The following is a 19306-nucleotide window of genomic DNA, read 5'->3' as shown; positions in this document are numbered from 1 at the left end:
TGTATTTGTTCTTTGCCCCTGGTTTCTGGCAGAGGACCTAAAACCCTCCAGATTTCCTAAATGAGACAGTATCTTTTGTTATTCATAACAAACCTCTTGCTGTGCCTGAGTTTATGCTAATGAAGGGACTGTGGGTGGGGGACAGCCTCAGGATGGGGGGCTAGTCACCAGAAAGACCAAGCACATAATTAGAGGGTTGGAACTTTCCACAGAACCCACTCCTGCCCCAAACCTCTGGGAAGGAGAGAGGGGGTGGATATTGAGATCACCAGGGGCCAAGGATTTAACCAATCAGGTGGTATGCCTGGAGGAGGCAGGGAAGTTCTGGGCCACCCCCTGCCCCATGCATCTCCCATTTGGTTGTACCCGAGTTGTATCCTTGATAATAAAACAGTAAGTAAAGTGCTTTTCTGAGTTCTGTAAGTTCTATGAATTATCAAACCTGAGGACAGGGGTCTTGGGAACTCCAGAATTTGTAGTCAGTTGGGCAGAAGTATGGGTAGGCGAGGTACCCCATTGGTGGCTGGCATCTGAAGGGGCACAGTTTCATGGGATTGAGCCCTTGACCTATGGGGTCTGCACTGAGTAGTTGGTGTCAGAAATGACTTGAGCCATTGGACACCCCAGTTGGTGTTGGAGATTTGGAGAAATGGTGTAGAAAAGTGACATGTATTTGGTGTCAAAAAAACAAACGCATCCACTCCCCATCCTCGGTTCTGTGTTATAGATGTTTAAGCTGGGGTGCACCGTTCTGAGCAAGTGGGGGCATCCTTACCCTCCAGCCCCTAGTCTGGGGCCACAGCTTCATCCTGGGAAGGGCAGGCTGCTGGCCTTTCTCATCCTCCTCTCCGGTCCTATGTGGCAAAATCGCGTTTCAAGCAGGTGCAGCAGACAAGACTTCCCACACGGGCCCACTTGCAAGGTGGAAGCTTAGTCCAGGCGGTGGCAAGCTGGGAATACTTGGACCTTGATGGCCCCCACCGCGGTTGGCCCATAGGGTGGGGGTTCTCCACCCGCGGGAGCAAGCTGAGAAGACCAGGGGCTGCCACCTCCTAGTTCTCACTTGTAGAGCACGGTCACTCCAGGAAAAGTAGGTCCGGCTCCCAGCTTGGGTGCAGTGGTTCATGGGTCCTGCTCTGGGGAAAAACAGGCAGGGAAGGACAAGGAGCTCCACGGTTCTGCCCCGGGGAGCTGACTTTATTTGTATCAGAACTTCAAAAACTCCCGTGTGTAAGGGCGTCGTCCAAACCAATGGAGATCTCGGTAGAGAGCAATTAAGAGGAGTGGCTTCAGAAAACAACCATTTGGGGGCGCCTGGGTGGCTCAGTCGGCAAAGCATCTGACTTTGGCTCAGGTCATGATCTTGAGGTTTGCTCAAGGTTTGCTTCCCCATCTGTCAGTGGGGTTAATAATGACATCTAGCTCCTAGAATTGAGAAGATTCAGCAAAATAGATAGAAAACACTCATGCCTGCCATAATAATTGCTCAATACTTATTAGCTACAGTTAGAATTATTACCTATATATTTTTTGATTCAGTAAAGCACTAGTTTAAACCACTGATTCCTTTTGTGATTGCGGATATAAGGTTAACACCACAGTAACCATCCTCTGCCTCATGGGTAGCCACCATCCTAATTTTTAAAAACTATTTATTTTACATTTTATTTTTGATAGAGAGCACAAGGCGGGGGGAGGGACAGAGAGAGAAGGAGACACAGAATCCGAAGCAGGGTCCAGGCTCCGAGCTGTCAGCACAGAGCCCGACGCGGGGCTCGAACCCACGAACCGTGAGATCATGACCTGAGCCGAAGTTGGACGCTCAACCGACTGAGCCACCCAGGTGCCCCTACTTATTTTTTGAGAGACACAGAGAGAGCTCAAGCGGGATTGAGGGGTAAGAGGGGCAGAGAGATGGACACGGAGAATCCCAAGCATGCTCCACACCATCAGCGCAGAGCCTGACACGGGGCTTGAACTCAGAGAACCGGGAGATTGTGATCTGAGCAGAAATCAAGAGTCGGACGCTTAACCAACTGAGCCACCCAGGAGACCTCATATTTTGGTTGATTTATCATTCTCGTGCAAGCATTTGCACATTGACAACATACGTATCCATAGCATTATGTAGCTCTCTATGCAGTTTTAAAACCTTACATAAATGCATCATTTGTATGTGTCCTTCTGGAACTTCATCTTTTCACTCGACACCGTTCTGGAGATTTATTCATGTGGACAGGTGTAGGGCACCCATCTGTAACTGCCAGAGTAGCCGCAGTTTACCCCTTCTCTAGCTGACGGACCTATGCTTCCCCCGCTAGTGCATGGGCATGTTTATTCTTCTCCCCGCAGACGTGGCTGGGAATCAGCAGCAGCACCACCAGCACCGATCGAGTGCTGCTTGTACTTACCATGGGCCAGCCCAGCATCACCCGTCCACAGGCGTCCCTCGCAGGAGGGGCAAAGTCCCTCATCAGGGTCACGTAGGACAAGACTGACAGTGGATTCTACCCAGGCCTGCCCGAGGCCGAGGTCTGTGCTCCTAGTCCCTCTGCCACTCTGTCTCTTAGGAGCCAACGCCTGGTATCATACTGAGATGGGTGTACAGGCCCCTTGACAGGGCCTGGTTGAGACCCCCCCCCCCCCACCCCCACCCAGCCTAGACCTGGCCCCCTGGAAAGGCAGAGTGACCGGCTACAGCGCTTGACCTGTCTTGGTTTAGGATTGCTCAGTTACTGGTTCAGCATCGTCTGCTTTGGTTTCAGAACCGCCCGTCCCTCCAAGAATATTTAACACCACTGGAGACTTTTTGGAGGAGCGGCCCACAGGCTCCATCTGTGCTGTGTAAACACAAAAGAACCAGGACTCTTGCCAGGAGCATAAAATGGGCCAGGTCTCTGCCTCGGTGCGGGGGAGGGGGGGGGGCGGTGGAATGGAGACAGGTGGCAGAAACCCTGGGTCAGAGCAGGTCAGAAACAATCAGGAAGAGACTAACAAGCCACTACTATGGGCCTGGAGGGTATGCGTAGCCCTGGAAGGAAGGAGCCAACAGCATTCACTTTGTTTTAACGTAAACTCAGTTTAGAACAATTTAGAATTATTTGAGTTTATTATTTTAAGAGAGAGAGAGGAGAGAGAGAGAGAGAGAATATCCCAGGCAGGCTCTGCACTGTCAGCACAGAGCCTGATGTGGGGCTCCAACTCAACAAACCATGAGATCATGACCCGAGCCACAGTCGGACACACAAGCGACTAAGCCACCCAGGTGCCCCCAGAACAATTTAGAATTTAAACATTCTGATCTTGGATCTCATTCCAGGGTTTGGTTACTGGGGCAGCAACTGCTGCCCTAAGACGGTGAGTGTCTGATGCCCCCCAGCTGGAGTGGGCTTTGTGGGTTAACTGCATCGCTCTTGGCCGCGGCTTCCTCGCCTGTAAAACTGGGAGGGGGCTCACCCAAGAGACCCAGTACGTGAGGGGTCTGGCGCGGAGCAGGAACTCAGCAAATGGTCACCGGCATCATTACCTATCAGGCAAGTCTCACCAGCACCCAGCTGGGTCGAGGAGGTAGAACTTCCAGCAACTGGCCTCCAGTTGTTAGGAGTCTTCATGCCTTGAAGATCAGGATTTGAATGAGGCGGTCACTGGGGACCAAAGACTCGAATCAGAAGTTCCTAAAGAATCCCACTCCCCTGTGCCTCCTATGCCAGCAAGTTTCCGGTGTGACCCCAACCCTAACTCAAGGGTCTACTCCCCACGCTGGGCCAAACCCATCTCCGTCTGCCCGGGGTTCTGAACCGGCTTCCAGAGCAGCAGGACACACACCCCCATCCGATTGGGAGAGCTCATGAGGCCAGGGGGTGTGGCAGCAGGAAGAGAGGAGAAGGGGGAGGTTGATAAATTGACCTCCTCGCATGCCCTAAATACACTGCCGGTGAGCAGGCAGCATCTGCAAGATGGAGGCCTGCAGTCTCGGAGCTACAGTCTCCGAGCTAGAGAGACACTCCAGGTAAGGAGAGAGAAGACAAGGAAGAGCTCCCTTGGCCACAAGCTGAGTCCTGTTGCTGCCCGGGGCCCAAGACAAGCTTCGTGGACTGTCCTAAAATGTGAGACAGTTACAGATCTTTTTTTTAATGTTTATTTTTGAGAGAGCCAGCACAAGTGGGAGAGGGGCAGAGAGGGGGACAGAGGATCCAAAGTGGGCTCTGTGCTGACAGCAGAGAACTCGACGCGGGCCTCAAATTCGTGAACTGTGAGATCCTGACCTGAGCCGAGGTCAGATGCTTAACCGACTGAGCCACCAGGCGCCCCAGCTGTTACAGATCTTACTATGAGTGATGCTGACCGGGGATCCAGAAGACTCCGGGCCACAGCCAGGGTGGCGGTCTCATCTGCAACGGACCACGGCAGAAGCCTTTCTCCTTCGACTCCCCAAAGTGAAACCAAGCCAGGAGACACCCCGGACACCGTGAATGGGTGCGGATCGATTTATTTATTAGACTCGAGTGCTTTAGTACAGAACGGTACAGAGATGATACATGTTTGTGCTTCAATACTTTCCAACACTGAGATTCTGATAATTTCAAGGTAAACAAGTTTCAAGACAGACTAGCTTTTTTAAAATATTCTTTTGATAAATTATTTTTATATAAATAACAGAGAAAGGAACCCAACATGTTTGACAAACAAGGCCCCGAACTGTGGGCCCTGTCTGGTCAAGGGGAGGGGACAGAACAAGCAGGGACAGCAGGAGACGAACCAGTGCGAGCACCTACAGTTCTGTCCTAAGGAAACAAGGTATCTTAAGGGGGAGAAGGGAGACAGAAGAGGCCTGAAAACTAATGCGAGTGAGCAGGGGAGATTTCAAAGCCTTGAGAAAACACCACAAAGCATCCAACGGGGAGGGCGAGGAGCGCGCTCTGAAAGGAAAGCGGGCGGCCGCGTGGAACTAGCACTCACCACGTCTGCAAGGACATCACGAGACAGTAATATGCACACGGTTGGCAGGGGTTAAAGGGCAGCGGGGGGGCTGGGCAGGGGACATTTTTGTGACTTCCACTGTCATTGTATTTCATGACCACAGCAGCAGCACACGTGGTGCGCTCACCATCGGAGAACGGAGTTGCTGCTGAGTCTAGAGGATGACGAGACACCCTTTCTGCATTTGCTTCTTTCATTTTTGCTCTAGAGCTAAGTGTTATACAGAGAATAAAATGATCATTTTCTCTTACAACCACGACGACAAATGACCCCACGCTACACAAAATAAAGTATCATGAAGTACCTTAAACTGAGGATAATCTGAACAGAGTCTGCATAAATTCAACAGGCTGTTCTCCTGGCGGTTTGAAGTCTTAGGTGCGCAGACCCTTCTCTGCAAGAAAGGGCCCTCTGCCCAGGAGCCTGCAGTACCCATCCCATCCTCGTCCGTTCCTGGCCCTCGAGCACCATCCATGCTGACCCCACTGAGAAACAGAGGTTCGGTAGGGGTGGTGGTGCCCGGGAAAGGAAAGGTCTGGCCAAAAACCCCAGCCTAACTGCTTCTCCAAGAGACAAAGGTCCTGGCGGGAGCTTGCTCCTCGCTTGCTGGGGCCCTGTGACTCAGGCCCCAAGACTACTTCCCTTGGGATCACAGCGCTGTGGACGCGGGCCAGGGAAGGAGCGGTGACAGGCCGCACGCCAGCCAGCACCCAGCCTGACTTCACGGACCTCCAGCCCCTCCCACAGCCCCTGGGGAGGACGAGCCACCGGGGAAGCCAAAGAGGTCACTTCCAGCTCGGACCTCACACGATGTCACCTGATATTCACCGCCAAGCGTATCTGGACGAGAGCAGGCTGAGGGGTAGATAAGGACTGGCGTGGAGACCACAGATTAATCCTCAGTTTGAAATACTCCAGTAACAGACATCTCTGGGATTCCCAAAAAGAACAGGAACAACCCAAAAGAGATTTTGTGAAACACCCAAACGTCTACCTTCCCATACTCAAGCAATCTGCGCATGTCACACTGGGCTATGTACAAGGTCAGGGGATCATAGTAATGGGGAGAAGGTGTCCACTCATTCTAGACAGTTCCACAACTTCTCCAGCAGTATGTCCCTTACGCAGGAACTTCTCCCCTTAGGACACATATAGAGGATACTCTTTTTAAAAAACACAATGCATTATTTTCTTTTGTTTCACACAGGAAGAGGGCATCGTTAAACACGAGAACGCAGCGGCGACAGTGCCGTCCAGGGCGTGCAGAGCTGGGGGAGGCAGTGGAGGGACAGGGTCAGCAAAGTAACCGAGGCGGGCAGCAGCAGGGGCTGCGGAGCACTGTGGGAATAGGGTTCGTTTTTTGGAGGGGTGGCTTATTTGTTTAACTGCTTATTTCTTCATCTGTTTTATTCAGTTTCTTCAGCGTGTCCAGCAGTTTCTGTGGGGTGAGAATGTGCGTGGATCCTGGGGGGCAGAAAAGACAGTGAGCTTGCTGGCTCCAGGCTCTACCGCATTTCCTTTCCTGCCCTTCAGTTCCCAGATCTGCATCTGTTCCCCCACCCCCACCCTGGTCAGGGTCTAGTGGAAGCAGGGAGGGGGGTGGGGATCGGGTGCTGGGTCCACATCACAATAGGCCTGGGAGGCACCTGGGGACCGTGGATAAACAAAACACATCCTCTGACTTAGGCATGGTCCCAGGCTGTACCAAGGAAGGAGCCCGCCCGCCTCTCCATCTGGGCTCAGTGCCATCTGCCAGGGGACGGGGCAGCTGCGTTTCTGATTCTCTCTTGCACTCGAGGCGAAGCCAGCCGGGGAGAGAAATTCCAAGCCATATGGCAGGGGAAGGCTGGGGAGGGGGTGGGGTCGGTAGGGGGCTGTGTACGGAAAGGATGGCGCCTGCTAGGGAGGAAGTGATGGGCAGGGCACCCTGGGGAAGCCACTGACCTCTGGGAGCCAGCCGGCTGGTGCTGCCCTGATGGGCGGGACCTCAGGTGTGAAAGGGAAAGGGCCAGGGTACCTGAGGTCTTACCTTGCAGAGACCGCACATTGTAAGAGATTAGAAATGCTTGCAAAAAATTTAAGCTAATGGAATTAGATATACTTCTACTGCAAAAATTAAAAAAAAAAAATTAAAAAATAAATGAAGTCCTTTTTCATAAGGAGAGAGAGAGAGAGAGAGAGAATCTAATAAGTGCAGTAAAAAAAGATGCATGGACCGTGTGGTTTGGACATGGACTTTACTCAAACAGAACAGAAGTGACTGGTGCGTGAACATGAGGCCTGTACACATGCAGCAGTGGGCTTCAAAGAAAGAGGTCCCGGTGGGAGAGAAGAACTGAACAAAAGAGATCCGTACTTGAAAATGTGCCTCCCTGGAGGTGCAGGTGAGGGAATGGGGACAGAAACCACCAGGGTGCCAGACTGCCACCCTGACTGTAGGCAAAAGAAGGCTTTGGCTGGCTTGTCGGGGGTGATTCCGAATACCAGGGTCCCTATGCCTTTGACCACTGTGTGCTCAGCTGACGCGTGACTGCTGGGACTGCAGGCCTTGAACCTTCCTGGTCAAGTCTGGACCGGCAGAAAGCTTGTGAAGCCCTCTCTAGCATGAGAGGCTTCGCTTCTTCCAACCTCCTGGCCTCCAGCGTTCAAGCTCTAGTCACCCTGTCACTGTCCTGGGGAACCAGTCCGCGGCTACTTCCCAGAGGTGCTGAGCTTATAGCCTCCACCAGCCCCTGCGCTCTAAAGCCAACCCATCGCTCTGCAGACCCGAGGCTCCTTCAGCAAAGGCCACGCGGCCTTCAGCAGTATGTCCCTGGGCATTTTTACAGGACCACCTTCCCCCGAGGTACACTCATTTCTCTGACCTCACTGATCTTCCTACTGGTCCTAAAATAAGGTCAAAGACTACTCCCCAAATGAGAAAACAGGAATAAACGTTGCCAAATTCTGAACAGTGAACCACACTGCCAGAAGGAGGGCCTTCCCAACCTCAATTCCATGCAGCCTGCTCATCTACACCCGGGAAGACAGCTGGGTACTCTGTGCAGAATCAATGTGGGGGCTTTCCAGGTAAAGGCAACACGCCGGAGAAACCGTCCCTAATGCCCTCCCGCAGCCATCCAGCTGAGTTCCAGGAAATGAGACTGTAGACTCGACTGAGAGGAAAAATCAAAAGGGAGCCTCTGAGCAGATACCCACCCCAAGCTGCTCCTGACCCCTGTTTGCAGGCAAATCCACGGTCTGAGGGAGGCCAAAAAGAGATCAAGGAATCCATGCTCTAGAATTTCTATCACCTGACGGCTGACCATCTGGTGGTCCCAGTCTGACTGAAAGAAGAAAACTTCCAGGGCCAAGTATCTTTGCAACAGGCTCAGGAACTCCTGGACCCTAACTCACTGGGTGTCTTTAAAGGATTCAGACCAGCTGTTGTTGATCCGAATCCCCTGAGAGCCAATTCTTGCCACTGAGTCATCTGTACTGTTTAAATGTCCTGGTCAAGGTTTTCACCACCACAAATACCGCGAACGGAGCTGGGCGCGTTTGGGATACACATATCGCAAACCCACATTTAGAACCCACAGGGGGCGGCCCACGTCGGTCCTCCAGAACCGCAACGGAGGGTCCATCCCTCTTATGCTACATGATTGCAAGACTGAGAAATGTGAGTGGGTGTCTCCAAAAACAAAGTCACCCAAAGGGCTGTCAAAGCTGTGGGCCAGAGCTCTGCCTGGACAAAATCCTTCCTCTCTGACAGAATCTGAAAATCAGGTCAGCTGGTCTAGGCATCCCTGGGTTTGGCCAACACAGACCTACGGACTCCGAAGACCCGGGGGGGGGGGGGGGGCGGGCACCAGGGAGGGAGTACATTCAAGAGCAACCCAGGAGAGTCTGCTGATCTGCCAGGTTTTGGAAACACGCTCCTGGCCAGCCCACGTCCTGAAGGTGGGAGAATGAAGCCCAGAGCGGCAGGGGGCACGTTCGCAGCCCTTTGGTGGCACGGCCGGGCCCAGACGTCATGCCGTCGGTCTCGCTTCTGGGCACCCGGCCCCAGGAGGGGACATGCAAGTGAGTGCTCAAATAGCAGCTGGGCAATGGGTTGGTTCTGGGTACAGATTCAAATCTGAGTCCCACTGAAACATGAGACTTGTCTGACTCCAACTGGGAATAAAGTGAAATATTTAATATAAAAAAAACAAACCCTTTTTCTGAAGTGCAAGTGCTGTGTATGGCTCTTCCACCGGCTCCCAATAGCCTCTTGGACATTCCCTCAAGGCTGGTACTTTTAACACAACCCTCCCCCAGAGCTTGGGGTGAGAACCTAAAGCAAAGACTTCACTTCTGGACAACATGGAGGCGACTGATTAATGCAATGGAAGTGAGGCTTGGGGACACCTGTGCACTCCGGCTGCCCAGCCGGCCCCCTTCACCCGGCACCTGGGGGAGAGAGGGGCCGGAGGATCAGTGGGCACTGGCACCCACGCGGGGAGCCGGCAAGGGATGCTCTCGTTCACTGCCGAGCAGGAAAACTCATCTCCTAGAAGCTAAGTTGCTGCAGACAACTGCAGACATCGACCCTGGCCGGAGACAACCCGTCCTGCTCCCGGCCCGCACTGTCCTAGTCTCTGGTCACCGGACAATCACAACAGAAGGAGGCAAGTCAGATTTTCATCTGTCTTCTGACCTCCCTGGGATTAGGGCTCCGTGCCTTGCTTTTTCCTAAAGGAACTCTCTAAAACACGACACTGCCCCAAAAAGCATTTCAGAAGCCACGAGTACACAACTCGAGTATTTGTGTTCTTTGCTCAGATGGCAGCCGAGAACCTATGCTGACTGAGCACAAAACAAAGAACACCAGCCTGCAAAGGACAGGCTGCTTCTGAGGCAGGGGATCGCAGAGTGAATCCTAGCTGGAGCCCCCGGGCTCTGGGTTTGCAGGTCTTTCAGACCCTGCAAGTGGTCTGCCACCACCAAAGCCTGGACTGAACATCTTTCCTTCCGTAAGTCTGAAAATACATCCTGCAGCAAATGCCGATCACCTCCCTGCCATCTGCACACAGAACCAGATGTCTGATTGCCAAGCAACCAAGGTGCTTCTAAACAATGGCTGTGTTCTTCACAATTGCTTTTATCCACCGCCCACTGGCGGCACTGTCTAGAGGGAGGCAGCGCAGGGCCACGGCCAGCCCGCCCCGCACCGTGCAGGTGACCCACGTGCTGCTTCTCCCCTCACCAGTGCCCCGGGGGAGCCGTCTCTCGGCCACAGGAAGGAGAGGAGACAAAGCGCACAGTTGCCTGTCCCGACCTTTAGAGCGAGTCCCATTTTGGATGGAGCACGTTCTCTTTATACAAACAAGCACGCTTCCAGTGCCCCTCCCCCCCCCCACCCCCCGCCCCAGTCATGGCTCTGACAGCCCAGTCCCCTGAGGTGTACCAGAGAGCACGGGTGCACGAGGGCAGGACCGCAAGCGCTGAGGCACCCGATCCGAGTTGCTGAATTAGATGGTCAGAGCTCAGGACCTGGGGCCCTGCGATCCAGGACCCAGCCTCCCCGCATTCTGCGTTCTGTGCCCTGGTTGGGGGGCGGGGGCAGGACCTCCTGCAGTCCCACACGTGCTCCTGGCAGGACCGGGGCAAGAGTCTAGGCCTCCCGACTGCTCCAGGTGACTCATGCTCTCTGACTCACCAGGCCACATGTCAGTCTGGGCGGGAGAGGGGCAGGGACGTCGTCGGTGAAGTACATGAGGGCAGGTGCGCAGACTGTGGCCTCCTCACAGGCTGTGTGAGGAAACTACAGAATAACTAATGCTACAATGGACTTCTTCGGTATGCGTCTGCCGCTTAACACTTCACAGGAGGTTCCCGGGACATACGAGGGACGGCAAGAGAGGGGAAGGGATGAGGATGAGAAGAAAGTCTGGATAGTCCACCAGACAGATGCCGGTTCCTGGGTAACAGGTAAAGGCACAAGCGTGGTGGGAGAGAGAAGACGCTCTTTCGAACAGCACACCGTGTTAAGAACAGATTTTTACCCAAAGGTTCTCAGATCTCACTAACAGACTTCAGTGAGAGAGAGGGGTGTGATAACTCCACCCTGGAAAAATACCCACAGGAGAATGAAAATAAAAGCAACTACTGAGAGAGTAAATGACTACGAAGGGCCATCTTCCCCAGATGAACACGAGACACGAGATTTCCACTGGTGGCTGGAGTTCATCAAGTACGTGGTGGCTCGTGACCCTGTCACCCCTTAGCAACAGTTCCCTGGGACGAGTGCCTGCCCCGGAAAAAAGGAATTTACGCGTCTAACTACCACTGACACGGAGTCTATCCTGACGCACTCCGATGAGCCTTCCCCACGATCAGGTGCCCATGGATCTCTCCACTGGAGTTCTGCCTTCTTGGACAGGACAGTCCCTCGAACGCCTACTGGCCTCACTCACAACTTCCCACACCATGTCACAAGCGGGACGCTATGCGTTCCCTGCCTGGTGCCCACAGATACACCCCGGGCCGGTAGGCCTGCGTGCCGTGCCTCCGGCATCCCTCGGCTTCCAGTCCCTCCGAAGGACTGGTCATAGCAGTCATGATCATTTTTGGTTTACAACCCAGGGGGCTGCACTGCCTGACTGAGCAGCAGGTGACCCAGGGCACGAGTGAGCTGGCAGGCCGGGGCCAGAGGCTCTCGCGGCAGGGTCTGTGAAGGCAGCATCGGACACATTTTCAATCGGTGTTAAGAACTGCAAGCATTTTCTTGTTGAAAAGAAATCAAATAAATAAACTGAAAAGGGAAAAATAAAGAAAAAGAGTGACGGAATAATCAAAGAAAACCCTTCAGAGTGGAAGAGTTTCTTTTCTGTAATAAGCTGCTTTTACTTTGTTTCTTTGGCTCTCACTCCATTGTTGGAGCCTGATCCTCAAAAGATACCCTAGAGGCCTCCCTGAAGTCGGGGTGTCTCAGGTCCATGAGAAATTTGGTGGGAGTAAGAATGTGAGTAGAACCTGCGGGAGAACAGAGGCCAGCTGACTGCTTGAACAAAGGTACGTTACAGGAACATGCCAAGTTAGGCCTACGTTTTATGCAGCCAATGAGGTATGAGAAAGCAAGACGCGAGCACGCGCACGTGCACACGCACACAGGCCGCAAGGACAGCCGGCATGCACCAAGCAGGCGAGGCCACACTGCGGACGTCAGCTGTCTGCGCAAGGCCCCTCCGTGGATCTGCACGGGCACCGTTATCTCCCCAGGGTTCCACCCCCCAACAGGGAACTGCAAGTCAGGACCAAAGCTGAAGAGGGAAATTTACACCAAAGCCTGGCTGTGACAGCTTCGGCCCCGCAAAGCTGTGTTTGAGCTGAGAGTTCTCCGACACGTGCATGCAACATACACACGAGCAGGGGACAGAGAGAGCTTTATCCCGGCGTCTATGTAACAACAAGGAAAAAACGATACGGGGAGAAAGGGTGACCCGCCGGGGAAGCTCCAGGGAGTGGGGAGGGGAGGGAGAGGATATCCAATCTCTCCACTGAATGGTGTGGTATCTAGAAGGGGGGTTGACAGTAACAGGTCCATCTTGACACAACCAGGAATGGCCACGTGGACTGGTCTGCAGGACCTGCTCACTCTGAGAGCGCCGGGCACACTGGAATTTGGTCACCCCGAAGTAGGGGTGTAAAACTGACACATCTTCTAGAGATCAGGGGAAAGGCCAGGGCAGTACGTGCTCATAACCTTGGGTCAGTCAATGTCAAGAGGCAGCCCCAGGCAGGTGCAAATCCATTTTGTTAAGGGCAAGACGGGGCAAAAGGAAGGCGTCTGGAGAAAGCGTGATTTTCCTCAGCTCACTCTTCCCCTTCCAGCCCTAGAAACTGGAAGCTCCTACAGGCAGGTAAAAGGTATAAAACCTTCCGCTGCATTAAGTCAGGTCTAACGAGTTGCTTCCTTTCTTCTGGAAAACCAGCAGGAAATACCAGAAAGGGTACATGGCAGACCTAGGAGTCGTAGGAACCGGAATTGATGGGGAACCCTCAGCAGAGTCCAGGAGTCAGGCCCGTGTGTTCCGGGCAGTATCTGCCCACACACTGTGTCTGTCTATCTGCAACTGACAGGTAAAGGAGGGGGCGATAATTTACCTTCCATTCACTGAGCGTCTTCTGAACAGGAGGCCCAATGCCAGCAAAGAGACAAGTCCCACCTCGGGCCTAGTACAAAGCTGTAAGCGGGTATTCACAACCCCATTTGGCTGGGTAAGGAAATCGCAGCATGGAGAGGTGGGGTGCTTGCTCAAGGTAACCCATTCGGCAGTGAACGAGCAAGAATGGGAGCCTGGGTCTGTCGGTGTCTGTGATCAGGCACTTCCCACCGCTTGCAGCTGCCTCTCACCATGAGACACAGTGCAGACACGAGGAAAGAACCCTTCGCCCCTTTGCTGCCGTCCCCGAACGTGTCTAGAGACTATGTTTTGCAGGGGCAATGGAGAAGTGAAGACAGAATGAAACACCAAAGCATGGAATGGATCGAAGTGCGATGAAGCAGCCCCTTCCCTCTAGAACACATGCCCCCACTCACCTATTAGCACTTCCCACTTTCCATTGGCTTGGGTCACCTCATAAGCACAACGCATCTCGTTCAGGCTCACGCCCCCAAGGATGAAAATAATGAGGCGGGGACCACTGCGGTACTCCCCTGGGGCCTTATTCTTATGCCAGTGCCCATAGCGGGCGCTGGGGGGGGGGGGGGGAAGGAAGGGGGAAGAGAGAGAGAGAGAGAGAGAGAGAGAGAGAGAGAGATTAATTATGTTTATCTGCACTCAGAGGACTTATCACTTCATACCTCAATGACTTGTTTACACATTCGCTCTGTACACCAGTGACCAAAACAGAGTAGTAGTAAGTGTTGGTTGAACTGAACTGCTGTGCAAATTATCAAGTGCTTGGGCTACCCATGCTGTGACCTTGTCACTCTCTTGGAAGCATGTAGGTGACAGGCAGGCTCAAGTCAGCTTTCAAGCGTGACGTGTCACCTTCCACAGCTTTGCCCCTCGTGATGGTCGTCAGCTTCCGCCCTCCAGCGTACAGGTTTCTAGGCTTGTCTGGGACACTCTGCTGGCAGTGAGCGGTGACGATGGAGTCAATGCCCGTCTTCAGGCTGGTACACCCTGATTCACGCAGCGAGCACCTCACCTGACCAGGGCCTCCCCCAGCACCAAGGTGCCAACCCTCGGTGAGATTCAGCCATGCCCACTGAGAGCTCGCGGTTTAACTGGGGTGGGCGGGGAGAAAGAAGGTCAGGATCGTGCTGCGATGGAGGGGCTCGGTGCCACAGGGACATGCACGCCTTCTAGCGTCATCTGGGCATCATTGGAAAAGTCTTCCCAGAAGACGTGACACTGAGCTGCCCCCTGAAAGACAGGCATTTCGGTGGTGGGACAGTTCCCAAAGGTGTCTCCTCTGCCCCTGGGCTTCTGTTAGTAGGTCTTCACCTTGTCCTCAGGAACAATGAGAAATGGGTTGCTTCCAGGTTAAGAAAATGGGGAAAAGAAAACAAAAATCAAAGCAAGACAAGGAGGCCAGGTCTCTAGCGAAATCTCTGCCCTTCTCCCTGACTACGACAGCATTAAAGTCACTTTCCAAAATCCTGAAGGTGCCAGGGGCGCACGTGGGCCAACACAGAGAGAATCATCTGACAGCGTGCCATCGTCACCGGCCTGGCCAGGGCAACACTGGGGATTTCGTATTTTGCTCCAATGTTGGCAATAAACATTTGGCCTCTACTGGCATCAGAGGGGATGCATAACGCCACAGGTGCCACAGACCTCCGGCCTGGGCCCAAGGGAAGGTCTAAAAGTGAGGCCAGCAGGCCGGGCGTGGGGGACAAAGATGGGTGGGCACAGCAGGAGCAGGGGATAGAGAGGTACATGTGGAGGGTTCGTCCTGGGAACTGCCAGCTACTCCGGTGCTCCGGGATGCCCTCTTTGGAGCTAGTGGCGCTCCTGTTCCAAGCTCAAATGTTCATTCAGCCTTGAAATGTTCTCAGGAGCCACGTCAAGCTCTTGCTGACAAAAACTGAGTAGCACCCGGCTCTGAGGTTGCCACCTGAGGAAGAGTAACTGATGCCACCGTGGGCCAGGGAACAGCCTGGACCACACCGATGAGGGAGGCCAACGAGAGTCTAGGGGCAAAATGCCTTCCGATGCCATCGCAGGGCACAGCAGGAAGGTTTCCAGATGCGTGGCAAAGAGGGGAACAAGAGGAAAAGCTTTTGAAAACAGACCCTGGAAGGCACCACAGGCAACTAAGAAAACCCACAGTGTTGGAGAACCAGGGACAGAAGTATGGATTGCTGTCTACTCACATCTCAAAGCTGAGAAATGTCTGAGTGTCACCAGGTATGTGAGCCTGCTTGGGATTCCCTCTCTCTCTCTCTCTCTCTCTCTCTTTCAAAATAATTAAATAAACTTAAAAAAAATATTTATTTATTTTTGAAAGGGCGCAAGTGGGGGAGGGACAGAGAGAGAGGGGAACAGAGGATCCGAAGTTGGCTCTGCACTAACAGCAGTGAGCCTGATGTGGGGGGCTTGAACTCATGAATCGTAAGACCATGACCCGAGCCAAAGTCGAACACTCAACCAACTGAGCCACCCAGGCGCCCCAAATAAATAAACTTAAAAAAAGAAAAAAAGGCATACAATTCAATGCTTATTAGTATAGTCGCAGAATTGCAAACCATCACCACAATCAATTTTAGACTATTTCATCAAAAAGAACCCAAAAAGAAACCCTATACCCGTTAGCAGTCCCTTCCCATTCCCCCACCCCACCCCCATCCCCAGTCCCTGGAAACCACTAATCTACTTCCCATCTCTACAGATTTGCCCATTCTGGACATTTCAAACAAATGAAATCACACAACATGTGGACTTTTGTGACTGGCCTCTTGCACTTAGTGCAACGTTTCCAAGCTTCGGCCATGGAACACGTGTCAGTATTTCATTCCTTTGGTTGGATAATATTCCACTGTATGAGTATGCCATGTTCTGTTTGTCCATTCATCAGCTGATGGACATTTAGGTTGTTTCCACTTTTGAGCTATTATGAATAATGCTGCTAGGAACACTGGTGTAGTGCGATGTTAAAACAGGATAGTTAGAGAAGACGGGGCAAAGTAACAGTTGATTTTAAAGGCCTGAAGGAGATGAGAGGCAAGTCCTGAAAACGTACGGGGACAGATCGTTTGAGGCATAGGGTAAAGCCAAGTGCAAAGGTCCTGAGGCAGAAGTGTGCCTGACACGGGCAGAGGAGGCGGCCAGCGTGGCAGAAGTGGAGAGAAAAACGGGAGGAGTAAGGGATGCGTCAGAGAGGAGTGGGAAGCCGGAGAGTGGAGGGCCTCATGGGCTGCTCCAAGCACCAGGCCTGCGCTCTGGCTGTGGCGAGAAGCCGGGGGAGGGTTCTTGTGGATGCTGTGTCATACCAGGACCACCGTGCGGCCGACAACCACCCAGCGACGGTCCCCCTTCTCCCATTTGCTTGCTCTGGACTCCCACTCACCTGACCGCGGTGGTGCTAAAGGAGGCAGAGGAGCGGGTGGAGATATACGGGTAGTGCTTGGTATCGAGTTTGTCTTCAATAGTGTCCTGGAAAGAAAAGAGACAGATACTAGGCTTGCCTTTTGTTTGGGAAGGGCTGACAGAACCAAGGCAAGATGACTCAAGGAACAAGTCACTTGGCAAAGCGACATGGCCAAATCTGCAACAACCAGAGCTCCTTTGCCCTGCTGCCTGCTGCAGGTGCCTAGCACGGCGCTCAGCATGGACGTGGAGAAAAGTCCGTAGGTCTGCTCATGAAGAAGACCTTAACGACCTTGCAGTTCAAAAACAAACAAACAAACAAAAACTGCAATGGGGCGCCTGGCTGGCTCAATCCGAAGAGCAGGTGACTTTTAATTTTAGGGTTGTGAGTTCGAGTCACATGTTGGGTAGAGAAATTACTAAATAAACTCTATTAAAAAAATTTTTTTTAATCTTAATTTGAGAGAGAGAGAGAGAGAGAGAGAGCACGCATGAGCAGGGGAGGGGCAGAGAGAGGGAGAAAGAGAATCCTAAGGAGGCTCCGCACTGCCAGCACGGAGCCTGACACGGGGCTCAAGCTCACAAACAGTGAGATCATGACCTGAGCTGAAACCAAGAGTTGGGTGCTTAACTGACTGAGACACCAGCAGCGCCAGTAAATAAATCTTAAAAATAACAAGGGGCACCTGGGTGGGTGGTTGACGACCAACTTCAGCTCAGGTCATGATCTTGTAGTTCATGAATTCCAGCCCCACATCAGGCTTACTGCTGTCAGCCTGTCAGCGCAGAGCCTGCTTCAGATCTTCTGTCCCCTTCTCTCTGCCCCTAGCCCACCTGTGCTCTCCCCCAAATAAAAAATAAATAACAAAACACGAGGCGCCTGGGTGGCTCAGTCGGTTAAGTGTCCGACTCTTGATTTCGGCTCAGGTCATGATCTCATGGCCGTGAGCTCAAGCCCCACGTCGGGCTCTGTGCTGAGTGTGGAGCCTGCTTAGGATTCCTGCTCTCTCCTCCCTGCGAGCGCTCACTCTTTCTCTCAAAATAAACAAATAAGACCAAAAAAGTGCATTAATTTTTCTTGCTTCCCTTCCAATTTTTTTCTTCTTCTTTTACATCTATGTGAGGTTATAAATGTTGCATTGTAATAAATTCCTGACACTTGCCACCAGTTTTGTAGAAACTCGGCACAGGCATTGTCTCTCATGCAAGACAAGACTTTACATCCTCAGTTTTCCAAGGGTCTAATCATCTAGTGGGTGGATGCCAGCTAGGCACCTCCCGCTGCCTAGAAATCTCCACTCCTCTTAGCAGCTACCATGTGAAGCCTACGCACGTCTCTCCAGGGGACTGCGGAGCGGGGTAGGAAAAGGGAGCAGAGAACAAAGGAGCGAATGAGACAGAGGGGTGGGCTTTAATTACATTACAAAGAAATCCAATTGGTTTCTAGATGTCTCATGTTCACCCATCCTTTGGTTTGTGGGTTTTAAAAATAGGAAGCTGACTCACTATATATATTTAAAATATACTTATTTTAACTCATAATTCAGCAGAACACCTGGACTGCGTGGATTGACAAAGGAATTCTGGGAAAGCCCCTTCGTTGTCCGGACCCCAGTCTTGTGCGCCTGTGGACAGCAGGAGCTGGACAGGGTGCCTCTAAGACCCACCCTGGAGATCCAGTGGGGCAGGATTCTAAGCAGGGTTTCTTCATGCTATAGGCGAGGAGCAGAGGGACACCTCACATTCACAAATACAAGACACCTGCTATGCCCAGAGGACACATCAGCTGAGGGCACAGGCCAAGGTATAAAGAGCGGACTCCAAACACTGAGCGGATACATATACGTAAAGGGCATCTCCGATACGTGCTACAGGAGTCCAGGGCGGCTCCGTGGTGCTGGGCGGTCAGACGGGGGCGGTGTATGCGAACGGTGAGACCTGACGGGGACTTTGAGGGAAGGCAGGGCTCAGAAGTGGAAGGGGACAGCACTGCAGGCAAGGGGTGGATGTGAACAGAAGAGCAGAGGCAGAAACATGCCTGGCAGGGCGGGGTCCCTGACTGACAGGGGGGCTTAGGGAGGGGCTGGCTCAGGTGAATGCTGAAAGCCCCTCCATACCCGCACCCTTAGTGTGGTGTTTGTGAGTCACGTGACCTGCAGATGCTGGGATGTGTTTGGTTCTTTGGATACGGCACCACCCCTATGGGGCTAAGTCATACGGATCATGGGACTCTGCATCTAGCGGCCTCTGGGGGCTGTTCTTCCTAAACCCTCAGGACAAGGCTATGGGGCCTAAATGAGCCCCGAGACTGGGTACAGATCCTCAGGGACAGACAACCCCAGGCTGTCACCATCACCCCACATCAGGTGAAGCTGGAGGCCTCTGGGCCTGTAAGTGAAGAGCTCTGGGCCCGGGCTGTCCCACACACATCCTCACACCCCTCCCTCGCTGACCTCCATGATGTCTTTAATGATCGGAGTCCACCGTGAGAGCTGGTAGGTCTGCTCGCTGATGCGCTCCTTCCGCTCTGGCTTGCTCCTGCGGCGCAGGGTGGACTGAATACAAACACACGCGAAATTAGACAGAGTCACGGGTCACCTGGGCCCCGGCGACCTTGCTGGCCTCGGGAAATCGCGCCAGAGCACTCCCTTCAGAGAGTCAGCGCTAGCAGAGGCTAAGTGGGAGAGGTTTTCCTGGAAAAGTCCAGCATGTGCCCCGTGGAGCAAACTTGGTTCTTTAAAGCCACGGAAAATGGCAAATGC

The 19306-nt window shown here is 52.9% G+C and overlaps 1 protein-coding gene across 3 annotated transcripts in view; it reads right to left on the bottom strand.

Moving 5' to 3' along the window:
• Nucleotides 1-4473: 4473 nt before the first annotated feature.
• Nucleotides 4474-19306, bottom strand: part of STXBP1 (syntaxin binding protein 1) — a 75064-nt gene continuing 60231 nt past the window's right edge. The window contains exons 16-20 of one of the 3 annotated variants that reach the window (XM_019421065.2): nt 18998-19099; nt 16525-16610; nt 13547-13701; nt 11854-11979; nt 4474-6444 (exon numbers count right to left, since the gene is read on the bottom strand). In XM_019421065.2, coding sequence (XP_019276610.1) covers nt 11870-11979; nt 13547-13701; nt 16525-16610; nt 18998-19099 — 453 coding nt within the window. In that variant the 3' untranslated portion in view covers nt 4474-6444; nt 11854-11869. The remainder of the gene's footprint in view (nt 6445-11853; nt 11980-13546; nt 13702-16524; nt 16611-18997; nt 19100-19306) is intronic. The other 2 variants (XM_019421066.2, XM_019421067.2) reach the window with 2 other exon arrangements.

The sequence above is a fragment of the Panthera pardus genome, unplaced genomic scaffold (assembly GCF_024362965.1).
Source record: "Panthera pardus isolate Hobbes unplaced genomic scaffold, ASM2436296v1 HiC_scaffold_20, whole genome shotgun sequence".
Classification (NCBI taxonomy): Eukaryota; Metazoa; Chordata; class Mammalia; order Carnivora; family Felidae; genus Panthera; species Panthera pardus.
This window is presented reverse-complemented; position numbering and strand designations above follow the sequence as displayed.